Here is a 12503-nt window from a genome sequence, read left to right as displayed (position 1 = left end):
ATTTGCCCCGGTGGTACCCCTCCCACCCGCCTCTTCCCCTCCAGAGTAGGTGCTGCACACGGCTAATTTGTTATCCTGTCAACGCACAGCTTTCAGGCCCTCAAAATACGTTCTAGAATCTACTAAAATATTTTTTTTTTCAATTGTCAACACTGGCCGTCCTCAAGGGGCTTTTGTTTTATGAAACACACAAGATGTTTCTTGAGCTATAAAACTGTATTTTATGTGATTATTCCAGGTGTTACAAATGCACTGCAAAGCCAGGGATAAGACAAAAAAAAAAAACGAGGAATTTCTTGAATGTACAAGTTTTATATTTTTAAATACAACACACACGGCACTGTTTTAATTTCATACATGTGGGTTGAGAATTAAAAGGAAAATTTTGAGAGTTAAGTTGTAGTACCATTTTGAGAATAAAATCAATGTTTAGACAATAACATTAAAGCTGTAGGGCAGAGAATTTGTCTCCATCTTCTGGCAGTGAGAGTTATTACAAGCTATCAGTCTTACAGCGTTGACTTCACCATGGCCCACTCCACTGTAAATGTTGAGGCTGTAAAACCCCACAAAATTACTCATTTTGGAAGCAAAACTTGATCCATTTGGTCTGGTACCTTTTTGAAATACACATTTATCCATATTGTTAGCCTCATAGCATAATTGCCTAAGTTATATTTTGGCCAAAATGAGATATCTGCCAAACCAAATTACCTAAAAATGAGTTTTTTCTTCATCTTTTTTTCCCAAAAACCTTAAAATATGACTTTGGCAACTATGCTATGAGGCTAACAATATTTATAATAGCAGAGGGCTAAACAGAAGTAGCCGGTTCAGTTGGCGCAAGTATCCACATTTGGATATTTTGCCCTCAAAATGGTAGGCTATTTTGACTGAATTTTAAGCACTCTTGACTTAATTTTCAACAAAACAAATTTACTGTCATACCTGGCTTTTACTGAAATATTTTGTCAGTATCAAAGTAGAGGATTATTCTATCTCTTGCTGAGAACTAGCCCACTTAGCCGACATTTAAAATGATGCCAGCCAGCCGGGGGTTAGCTTGGTGGCGGTATACAGTGTAGGGGCCAGAGTGATTCTATAGACCTGGTTGTAACCAGGTTTTTATTTAGCTCAAGCTAATTAAATAGCCTATATCAAGCAAGAATATGTGAGCTTCTCTTGTGGTACTTGGTTTTTTTATTCATAACCAGACTAACTTTTTGCCCCACTTTCCACTAGCTTCTGTCTTGCTATGCTAACCTACACCCTTTGGCTGTACACTCACTTACCAGTTTATAGAGTTACAGATAAAACAAAGGATGTTCATGTTTTCTGCAGCAGCATTGCAATTATCCTAGACCCCGTAGATTTCCTGAAGAGACTATTTTCTCTGTGCTCTGTCAATATTTTGTGAAGAGCTGTTGTGATGGGAGGATGACGACTCCGAGGATGTTCATTTGCTCCATAAAGGACGCCGTGTCTGCTCTTTGCTCCAGTTTAGTTTTTCTTACACGCTAAGGGTGGTGTGTCAAACATAAAGTCCCTCTAAGAGAAGTTAATTCTTTGTCTCCTTCTTCAGTCTGATAACCATACCAAGGTCTATAACAATGACTCTCACCATCTCCCTTGTTCTTTCAACGTACGCTCATTCTTTTTAATATTTAAGTTCAGCAAGTTTATGTCGGGCAGAGAAACACAGGTAATTATGTGGTTTTGCTGATGCCAACACGTCTCTGAAATGAAAGTCAAAAAACACTTTCTACTAAAATCTAACAATGCAGCAGTTAAGGTTTTTAAATGACTAAAGCTGCTGCAGCTGTGCGACTCTACGGTATCGGGGATGGATGGTGTTAAATAAAAATTATTCATAAGTGTCTAAGTTGAGGAAGTAGTCGGGCCTAATTGGGTGAACATGAGAGTGACAGAGTTGTTATAAATTAAAGTGTAAGTTTGACAGCGACAGCAGAAATACATGTCAACAGGCTGTTAAAAGTAGACATTTTGACACGTCATGCTAGGAAAAGCTGTTATTTCTTCTAGACACTAACATAGGCTTCATTAAATTTCCCAGTAATACCAAGACAGGTATGTGCAGTGATGTCACAGTTAGCGTCGCTGGCATTGTGTGAACTGAAAGGCAGGAGGACAAATTCAAACCAGCGAGCTTCATTCTGGAGGGTCAAATATGACAAGAACTATTTTCTCTTTTGAACACACACCCATAATTTCTACTGCATTCAAATCAGCCAGATTTTCCACCAACTGAAGTTAATTGCAGATAATTGTCTATTACGATAAAGGCAGCCTAATTTCAGCATGTCGTGCTCTTGTTCTGTATCATTTTTGGCAGACTCCATTGTTGTTGCTGTTGAACAGTGGATGGATATTGTCTTCAGCGTCTCACATCCAGCGCAAGCAAAATTCAATCCTTTTGGTTTTGTCAACATTTTGAAAGCCTGGAGCAGCTGGATAATTGAGCTATTCATCCATATTCAAATTAGCAGAGGGCTATCCAGGAGTTGCTAGCTATTGGGTGGAGGCTATTTTTGGGCTGAGTTTTCAGCATTTTGACTCAAGTTTCAGCAAAAATTTTAGGCTAAAATTTTTCCTCCCCAGTTTTTTTTTTCTCATGCCTGACCTCTCCATAAAATATTATCAATATTAATGCTGAGAATTGTGCTAACTCTTTAGCTTCCTGCAAAGAGCTAGCGCACTTAGCCTACATTTCATAACACATTGCAGAATTTTTGCCATCAAAGGTTCCTCCGATTATGTTTCTGGCTCTTGCTCTTCATGAAGTACACCTGTGAAACTCAACCTGCTCGTGCACACACATGTCTGGGAGGAGGTTTAATCAGCCAGAAGGGGTAAAAGCATAGAGGCACTTGTATGGATGAATCAGTCTCCAAATCCTGAGCCACAGCCACTTTATTAGCTCCACTTGAACAAGATCCAATACTTCTCTGCCATAAATTCAGCCTTTACAATGATGTTCTGTTTAGATGGACACTGTCAGATAATTTAAAAGGGAGCTCATTTTACTCTGTGTTGCTTTCAATCCTTTATATAGCTGATGTGACTTGTGTTTAGTAGCTGAGCTATACAGTGTTGGCAGTCATTTCGGCTACTCCATCACATTTGTGGCTGGCCACTTCTACAGTAGCACTCTCTTTCAATGGCTTTCCTTTTTTATTTGAGCCTATACCCCCAACGCCCCACACCCACTAGTGTTTCAATAACAGGAAACAATCGGCCATCGTCTTTCATCATAGGTTGACGTTGGTTCCCGCACGGTGCCGCTGGGTCTCTGTGGTGCCAGCCAGCCAGTCAGCCAGCCCACCACGGTCTGAAGCAGAGGAGAGAGAGGGAGAGAGCAAAGTATATGAGCCAGCTTACTCATTTCCTTATCGTCCTCCAAGGGGGGATCTGACGGCTGGCATAGCTCCGGTAATATGTGAGTAGGCATGCAGACATATACATACGTCCCATAAAGTGGCTAATTGACAGGATCCTCATATAGAAACAGCCCGTTTGCAAAGTTGCGAAGGTTTTTGTTTTTTTGGTACTGATTTTCTGTCTCATTGTGCCCACAAACTACCCAGCCCGTTTTTACAAAATACTGTGAAAGAATAAGTCATGATTCAAGGAAGATTACGGAACACTTCTCAGCAGATCTGAGTCACACAGGCTCAGAATTATTTCTTCTTGGGGGGGAAGGGGGGGGGGGCACATCATCATCCAGAGAAAGGAAGAAAAAGTTTCAGTTTGACTCTTCACACATATATATTTTTTCTCCTCAGAATATAGGCAATGTTGTCTTTATTTTACACAGTACTGCTCCATGACCCTCTAACCTCCAACTAGGCTACTGTGCATTCAGGCAGCTGGAAAATGGGAAAGTTTCCATTTCGGAAAGTCCCACAACCAAATGTTCACCTACAACAAATGCACTACACGGTTGCCCCCTGGGAATCCGCTACATTTCTGCAGTCAGAATACAGTAACGGGACAAACTGCATTGTTATTACCTCTGCTTTGGCCTTGGAGGTTTTTGGTGGAGTTCGTCTCTCTATTAAGAGGATTGTGCAAAAACTATGAAGTTGAATTCCACCAAACTTGCTGGAGGGCTGTAGCCTGGGCCGAGAAAAAATTAATGAAGTTTTGAGTCAGATGCATTTTACACATCGAAAAAAATGCATTTTTTTTCTTGGTTGAGTTCACTTTGGCTAGAGATATGTAGTTACCTGTAGCTACCCATATAAATCAATATTTGAAATGAAAATGAAAATAAAACAGACTGACAAACTTGCAAAGAATTTTCTTTAAAATCCCAATCACTTGCGCAAATGAATGTGACCTAAATTAAAAACTTTTTGTGCCTGGTGCAAGTGTATTTCCTATGTTTCTCCACAAATTCTACTTTGTCCAGTCACATTAAACTTACTTGCCTGATCTTTCCCAAACAAAATCTTCCATTTCCCTGGTTTGCCAGGTGTTTGTTATGTTTTCTCACCATTTTCGCAGTTGCTAAACTCAGTATTACACTCCGTTGTTAAGCGAGACCTTCATCAGAGCCAAAAATCTGCAAATGGCTCTCTAAGAAGTGCTAAAATGGGAATATTTCCCCATCAAACTCTTCCTACATAAAGCTAAAAATGTCTCCATCTCCCCCTGAGATGAATTGGAAGCCACTATAATTCTTGTGCACGCTAAATGACGATTTGTGTAATCTTGCTACAGCAACATATAAATACAAACTATCAAATACTGAACAAATATTCAGTATTTTTCAGGCTGTGCTTCATCTGATTCATTTTCTATATCTTGCTGCTCTGAAAAATGACCCTCCTTCTTTCCAAGTAGGTAAATTTGGCGTGTGATATTCATCCCTAATTGCAGATTACACTCCTCGTGATAATGTCAGAGTCTACAGCTGTTCTAAGTGCATACAACAGTTTTGGGTTCATCTTATTTGCCAGAGTGACAGCAATTCAAGAGCTGGTTACATTTGCAAATTTGCTATTTTCATCTCTGCGATCATTGAGAAAAAATTTCAGGACTGGTAAGTGGAAAATAATTGATTATGTTGACACCAACCTACAAGTGATGAATGAATTTCTCCACGTGGGTCGTATCACTTAACTCCTGCTCTCATCATGTCACAGATGCAAAAACGAATATATCTTGCTGCTCCTTGATCATACAGTCTTTGCAATTCTGCTTAATTTTGATTTGCTAAACATGCAGGTAGCTGTGATGTCAGCTGTTCAGCTCCTTCTGCTGCCACACTTTTATCTTCAATGCCTCCACAAGGGGGCAGTAATTAGACTCTACACAGAGTGGGTGGGAATTGTCTTATAGATGCTGAAGCGATTTATATTTGCATTTCCATAAATGGTCTCTGAGAATAAATTCCTTTTCTTGGTTTTAAACTTTGACTGTATGCGTCAGCCCAGTGACCTGTGCGTTCCTCGAGTCTTCTTCCCCTCACATTCACAGACGTGTCTCTTGCTCGCTCTCTGTACTGTTGGACGTGATGAATTGCACTGCTTCGTCCACTCTTCCCTATTGTTTGGTAGCTTTTATGAAGTAAGAGACGCATTCCTAGCATTCATGCAGCATCCTCGATGACTTTATGAAAGTGCTTACGGACGCCTTTTCTTGATTGACTTTCCAATGGGCACATCCTGTCCCCCCTTCAGAAGCTCTTTTCCTCTTCCTCATCCCTGCAGCGCCGAGTCATGAGCACACATCTCCTTGGAGGCTAATCCGGATACCTGTTGCAGTGTTTGCTTCGCCAGCTGGAAGTGTGTGTTTGTATGTGTGTGTGTGTGTGAGGAAGGTGTGAGGTAAAGAGAGACCTGTTGATCATCAGGAGCTCAAAGGAAAGGTTATAATAACAGCAGTGAGCTGTGGATGTAGCAGCATGTCCTGCATCCTGTTGTGTCTGCACACTCCAGCACCTTGACCGTGTTTTTGGAACAGAAGAGGTTTGTGTGTGTGTGTGTGTGTGTGTGTGTGTGTGTGTGTGTGTGTGTGTGTGTGTGCGTGTGTCCATAATTATTTACAATTCCAGTCTGCACATGATTAAATAGCTCTAATATGAATCTATATGACTGTAAAGTGCATCTTTTCTCATCCATGTATAAACAGCTCTCAAATGTTTTAACATTTTTTCTCATTTTCTTCTGTTTTTCTAAACTATCATTCCTCCGTGCTGCTAACAGCCCTGTGGGCCTGAGGCTTTATGTTTTCGGGAAGTCCATCTGTCCCATTCTTTTCATGTTGATGTGATATCTCAGAAATGCCTTGAAGGGATTTCTTCAAATTTGGCACAAACATGAACTGGAGCTCAAGTATAGCTGGAAATATTCCGCTGGTCAAAGGTCAAGATGGCTGTCACCACACATAAAACACAATATCCCAGTAGAATTTGGCACAAACATCTCCGAAGATGAACAGAAAAAGGTCACTGTGACAGGGAGACAAGTGATACTCTTAGTTTGTTGTGGCACTTTATTGAGATCCATGTTATGTATATAACTTTATGAAAAAACTAGAACGTCTCTTTGCTTTAAACATATTTATAAATCGATGAAAAGTCGTCCGTGGTGGTTGAGAAGTCGCCTGCATCGAGTCACATCAGTGAAGCCACAGTGGCAGGTTGAAATGGCGTAAAGTGCAGGCTTGGCTGTGTGCATTGAAGGTTACAAGATGGCTGATGTGAAATATTACACTCATAGTTCCTTTAGAATCGTCACTTGGACACATCCACATATGTTCAGCAGATAATGGACATACAACTTATAAATAAATGGATTTCCAGGTGCTGCTAGAAGTGCAGATACTTTTTCCTGGAAGAGAAGTAGAGATAAAACATCTTGGATCCGTAATCCAAGACGAATGAAAAGGGATATAATTTCTGGTATTGTTCATGTTTCGTCCGTATGAACATTGAGGAAATATTTAAAAGAAAACAACAACAACCAGACAAATCTAGTTAAGTTGTTTTACTACAGTGCATCAATAGCCTTGGAGACTTGGCTGAAGACTTCATCCACCGGCAATTCAGAGTCAACCTAGGCAAAGAAGCACGACACCGTATGTAAGAATATACACACGACACACGGCCTCGCGTCAGCGGAGCATGGCAGACGTTCTCTACCCACCTTCCTGACAATGCCACGGCTCTCGTAGAAGGCAATAACTGGCTCTGTGGCTTTGTAGTACAAGTCCAGGCGTTTCTTGATGGTCTCCTCGTTGTCATCGGAACGGCCGCTGGTCTCGCCACGCTTCAGAAGCCTCTGGACCATGGTTTCTGCTCTGGCATCAACGTACAGCAGCAGGCAGGGTTTGCCGATCTGGGGGGCGGACGGTTTTTTTTTTATTTAAGTTTTCTTTTTTTTTTATTGTCGCAGGTTTTATTTTTTGAGCTAAACTCCGACTCTACCTTCTTCTCAAACTCTTCGCCCTGCTTCACCTCACGGGGGTAGCCATCAATAAGGAAGCCCTTGGACACGTCAGCCTTGGCAATCATGGCGTCCTTAATCATGTCTAAGACTGTGTCCTGAAAGTAGAAAACATAGGATCAGCCTTCGGATAAGACAGCTTATTATTATGATGATGATGATGATAATTATTATTGTTATTATATTTATGAGTACAATTTAGAAAAGATTAAAACAGTCATGTCAGTTACCAGAGGCACAAGCTCTCCCTTTTGCATGATAGCCTGGAGCTGTTTGCCCCTCTCAGAGCCAGAGGCCACCTCAGCACGCAGCAGATCCCCAGAAGACAAGTGGGTGTAGCCGTACTTGGCAACGACCTTCTCGCACTGGGTGCCCTTTCCAGAACCAGGTCCACCTGAGACATAAAGACAGAACTCAACAGTTTAGCATGTAGCAAACTCGTAGCTGCTGCTGAATCCTGAGAGCCAACATACTCACCAACAACGAAGATGATTTTAGCATCTTTAATTTTGTCTGGAGGAAGAGAGAAAGTTAGAGTCCACGCAAGTTCAGTCACTTCGAAACACATTTGAATAACGAACCATCTTGAGAAGAGGATGTAGAGGAAAGGGTGGAATCCATGCTACTTGTATTTGTGTCGCCTGCTTCACGACACTGTTTTGACTGTGCCTGCTATTGTGTCAGTTTGTCCTATTGCGCCGCCGACTGCGTTGCTATGGCAACAGTTGTCACCCAACTGTTCAGGAGCCAGTTACAATGGTTCAAATGAAACCGCTGAAGAAACCGAAGTGATCATAATTATGTGTTGCCACACGTAAAATACTGAGTTGATAAGAACTCAAACATTACACTAGGTTTTGACAAAATATTCTAAACTATATATTCGATGTATATTTACTGTGAAGTGTGCCACTATATCGTAGGGTTTGTGTGTAAAATGTCATGTCAGAAGTGTTTATAATGTTGCTCAATAATAGCAGATTACGGCAGTACCTCTCCGATTAAAGTTCAGTCCTGTATTCTCAAAAATCACCAAAGGGTGGCAGTAGAGCCTCAGAAAATAAACATATCAGCTCCTGCCTTTATTTTACTGCTCAAGGTAAATGCTAAAAACTACAAAATTAGAATATTCTAGAATGAATAGTCATAACACACAAAACATTTACCTGCTTTCTCATGATTTTACAATCTCACTAAAACACAGGCTCTACTCACCTGCCATTGTGATGAGCTAGTCGACTGTTTTGTGTCCACTAAAAGACAAAAAAAAGGACACAGAAAAGTACATAAATGTCCCTTCAACCACATATTTGACAATGTTTGAAAGTCTCAAATAATTTCGAACAAGCGGGCCATTGTTACACGGTGACCTGACCTTGTGTGAAGTGTGGATAACAAGCGAGTGGCACGACATTGGTTAATGTCGCACACTCGGAGAGGGCGACTGACACTTGCAGGACGTGCTGCGATTCAACCGAAGATCCAAGATAATCCAAACAATGACTGATATTTGTTTTGAATTCCCTCACAAGTTTTTATTGAAGTGCTGTAACTTATCTGTCCAGGAAATCTGTGTGGCTACATTTGAAACAATTTTTATTTACATAACTCAAAACTGAAAACTAAGCTACAGTACAACAGTAATCTGCCAAGACAAGGAATCTAATATACATTTCTTTGAGCAAGCATGCAAAGTAGCTCTTAATTTCCAAATGTATTGTAATTAATACAATAAATCGCAGCCCCATTCAAATTAAATTCATCTAAATGTTATTTATCACCTACAAACTAGAAACATCCATAATTAACATATATTTTAATACATTTTTTTAAACAATAAGAGCTCGTGACCTGGTACAGCTGGCACAAGCCCCTATTTTTAGCGTTGTATTTTGAGTCTCCACGAGTCAAAAGAAAGCGGCACGACAATTCTTGTGCTTAACATTTTGACTGGCACAGGAGCCCCTATCAGTTCTTTTATGGTTTCTACTCAAACATATCTGGAGGCTCCATGGTTTCCTGTTTACACGTCACTTACAGCTTACGTACGGAGACGGGAATGAGGAAGAGTGAGGAAGAAGCATTCGTGCTGGCATGTTAATATGTTGGCTCAAGTTACTCGCTGTCCACAGAGTGCATTTAAAAGTTCTGCTGTTGCCAGGGCACTTAGGTCAAACACCCAGGATTCACTGTGGTCAAGCAAGCTGAGAAGTTAAAATGAATTACAGAAATTAATAAAAAAAGTTTTTCCGTTATTGAGAATTATCAAATAGGGAAAAGTAGAGATCTCAGTATGGGGAAATGTGGAAACGGAACCAACAAAAAGGTCAAATAGATAAATGAGAGGCAAAGATAATTACTGATGAGTACAAAAATAGAAAATGCACAGTGAGAGCCTCTCACAACTCTGGTCATCCTTTAATATTTAGGTCTCATTTCCCAGTTACTGATCCTGAGTCAAACCTGGACAGGTCTAAACCCTACTGACTACTTACTATGCTCCTGTAGTCTAAATATCTCTTGACCTTTTGACCCCTGCTCCCCTTCTCAAGGTTTCATTATCAGAATCTCTGGCTAACTATACCTGCAGCAACTCCAGCTGGGAAGCTGCTGACTCAGTACTCTCTGGTTACTCAAACGGACTTTCTTCACATTCATTCTTGTACATCGTATCTTATATCTGCACAAGATGTTCAGTCTTTCTGTTTTTTCCCAGAAGCACATTTTCCTAAATCTTCCCAACAGAAAGGACAAACATCTCACTCCTGCCCCATTACCTGGCTATGCTGCACTCCTGATGCACCACCAGCATCCTCACACTACTGACTAGCAGACGCTAAACTCCCCCTGCTTCCCATCCATCGTCCAAAAGGAGAAACGCCTTTTTTTTTTTTTTAACTATGAGAGCCGCCATGTTTAATAAAAGTCCTACATTATGTTGGATTCAACTTTGATCAAACTTAGAACGCAACAAAAGACTCGATCATGGCTGACTGGTTGCTATTGAACCAAATCTGTTACTCTGAGGACACAAGAGTTAATAGATGTCTTTTAATGACATTAGGAAACTTCACTGCAGCGAAACTGCAGTAAAGTTCTGGGTTATTGATGCTGTGTACTACAACGCTACTTGTTCTTCCTTGCAGTGGTTCTCGGTCCTGGTGGTGTCGGCGCTTCTCCGGTGTACAGTTTTATGTCACTAGCTACTGACCCTGTAGCCCTGTGTAAATGTCACGGGGAGGCTGGTACTGGAGTCAGCACAGAGCCGGTTTGGGAATCCCTTCCTGACCTATTATGGTGACAACTACTGGGTCACCTGCTCCTTCTTTGAGAAGTTATATGTGTAACACGTCTACTAAAGTTGCATTCATGGAGTTACATAACCAAAACCTACAACACGTAGCAGGAGCGGCCGCTGAGCTGTATATTCTACGTAATGCTCTTACAAATAATGCAATAACACGTGCAGTACATACAGCAAATACATTTCAGTAATCCTATCTGTTGATGAAATGTATACATAGTTTCACCACCACTACTCCGATGTCAAGTCTGTCCCCCCCATGTCTTATTACTGTTTTTTAACGTGCAGCCCTGCTATAAAAAGACTCTGCAGCTGTTAAGGGATAGTGTGTCAAAAAGCACAAGCTCGGGATGTAGCTTCCACTAAAGCTGAGAAGCAACACAACACTTGATCTATTAGTGCATTCTTTCAGTGTGCACTCTCAGTTACTGAGGTACTCTGATTTAATTGCGTTACTGCCCCTTTAAGAAAGAACAGGGGACCCTTTGACGTCAGTGCAATGGGAAATATTCTGTGTTGTTTGTGAGAGGATGGAGCAAGATCATTTCAGGGTTTTTGTTAATGTGTGCCATCCACTCACAACAATCAATAGCACTCAGCTCGCTAAGCAGCAGTTTATGAGCATTACTGGAGCTAGGAACACGCTGGGGTGTTGTTAAAATGCTAGGACTGCTTGTGTGAAGATGCAACAACAGAGAAAATGTCTTGTAGTTGAGGTTAGCAGTCTGCATCATGTTGATGGAGAAATGAATCAAGGTGGGAAAAAGAATAAATGGCAGAAATAGAAGCTAAGTTGTGTCATTCATGCAGAGGCATAACTGTGGATGACATCAAAGACACACATCCCTTTGCAGTATGGAGAAATGTAATATCCTCTGTGAAAGAGTGTCCAACCCAAGTGAGTCACACCAGATGACCATTCCAGTCTGCTCTTATTCTCCCTCCACCCAGTCAAACAGCCTGCCCACTTTCTGTCTGACATCTCTCTATTCAGAACACCCTGAGTTAAAGCTGGACCCGGGCGCTGCCTTTTCCTGTCTGCTCTTCCTCTGTGGAGCCTTTGTCCTCAGTACTGACCTGTCTTTCGCTGCTGCGGCTCTAGATCCCACTGCAAGGGGCTTCTGTCCCTGGATCCCCGTGAGTGTGTGTGCGTGTGTGCGTCTGCACAGTTCCTGCTTGACGGCAGCCCTCCCTCCCCCATGCTAAGCCTTTATATAGCTCAGCTGAGCCTGTTCAGCGACTGTTGCATTGTGGGTAAATGGGAGCAAGTGCAGACAGGCAGAGGGAGAAATGGAGATGGACAGGAGGCGGAGGGAATGAAATTACAGGAGGGCTGTGGCAGGAAGTATTAGATCAGGTCCTCCTATAAACACTGTAGTTTAACTTTAAACTTTGAGCTTGTAATTGTTCGACAGGTTGTGCATTCAATGGGGACAGATTATAGACATGATAATCTGCAACAAACAGGTAATCCCAGCTGTTACGATATGGAATGGTGGTGGGTGGTTTGGAAGACTTTAAATTGGACTGAAGCAGCATAATTTTGCTGTTGCGCAACAGCTGAGACTAATCAGTGACTTCAAATTATTGCGAAGACACACAAATTTACACAAGCATAAAGTAACGTGTGGCACCGATAGGAAAAAAATAAACTTTAATGTAACTGCGCAAGGACTTTAGCAGCTGAAGTCTCACTTCTCAAACAAAACCCAGGTGAGAAAATATCT

The 12503-nt window shown here is 41.4% G+C and overlaps 1 protein-coding gene across 3 annotated transcripts; it reads right to left on the bottom strand.

Annotated features, from left to right (window-relative positions):
- Positions 1-6496: 6496 nt before the first annotated feature.
- ak1 (adenylate kinase 1) lies at positions 6497-11967 on the bottom strand. Of its 3 annotated transcripts, none has more exons than XM_086186927.1 (7): positions 11854-11967; positions 8688-8725; positions 7950-7985; positions 7703-7866; positions 7454-7570; positions 7173-7364; positions 6497-7082 (listed from the first exon to the last, which is right to left on the bottom strand). In XM_086186927.1, the coding sequence occupies exons 2-7, from the start codon at positions 8692-8694 to the stop codon at positions 7017-7019; spliced, it is 582 nt and encodes a 193-aa protein (XP_086043053.1). In that variant the 5' UTR covers positions 8695-8725; positions 11854-11967; the 3' UTR covers positions 6497-7016. The 3 variants fall into 3 exon arrangements, with proteins under 3 accessions (XP_086043053.1, XP_086043054.1, XP_086043052.1); XM_086186928.1 differs by lacking the exon at positions 11854-11967 and adding an exon at positions 8848-8863; XM_086186926.1 differs by lacking the exons at positions 8688-8725; positions 11854-11967 and adding an exon at positions 8054-8194.
- Between the last annotated feature and the right edge of the window lie 536 nt (positions 11968-12503).

This window comes from Aulostomus chinensis, chromosome 19 (genome assembly GCF_037954235.1).
Source record: "Aulostomus chinensis isolate RoL2024-O1b breed Wild chromosome 19, RoL_Achi_v1.0, whole genome shotgun sequence".
Taxonomy (NCBI): Eukaryota; Metazoa; Chordata; class Actinopteri; order Syngnathiformes; family Aulostomidae; genus Aulostomus; species Aulostomus chinensis.
The sequence above is the reverse complement of the archived record's forward strand: the minus strand, read 5'-3'. Positions and strand labels throughout refer to the sequence as shown.

What these genes read in the sequence shown, in the direction of transcription:
- ak1 (XM_086186926.1), bottom strand. Translation starts at nt 8,093, where the DNA reads ATGGATTCCACCCTTTCCTCTACATCCTCTTCTCAAGATG. An exon ending in GCGAAGAGTTTGAGAAGAAG is followed by an intron (nt 7,365 to 7,453) that starts GTAGAGTCGGAG and finishes TCCGCCCCCCAG; the next exon opens with ATCGGCAAACCCTGCCTGCT. An exon ending in GCCGTGGCATTGTCAGGAAG is followed by an intron (nt 7,083 to 7,172) that starts GTGGGTAGAGAA and finishes TTCTTTGCCTAG; the next exon opens with GTTGACTCTGAATTGCCGGT.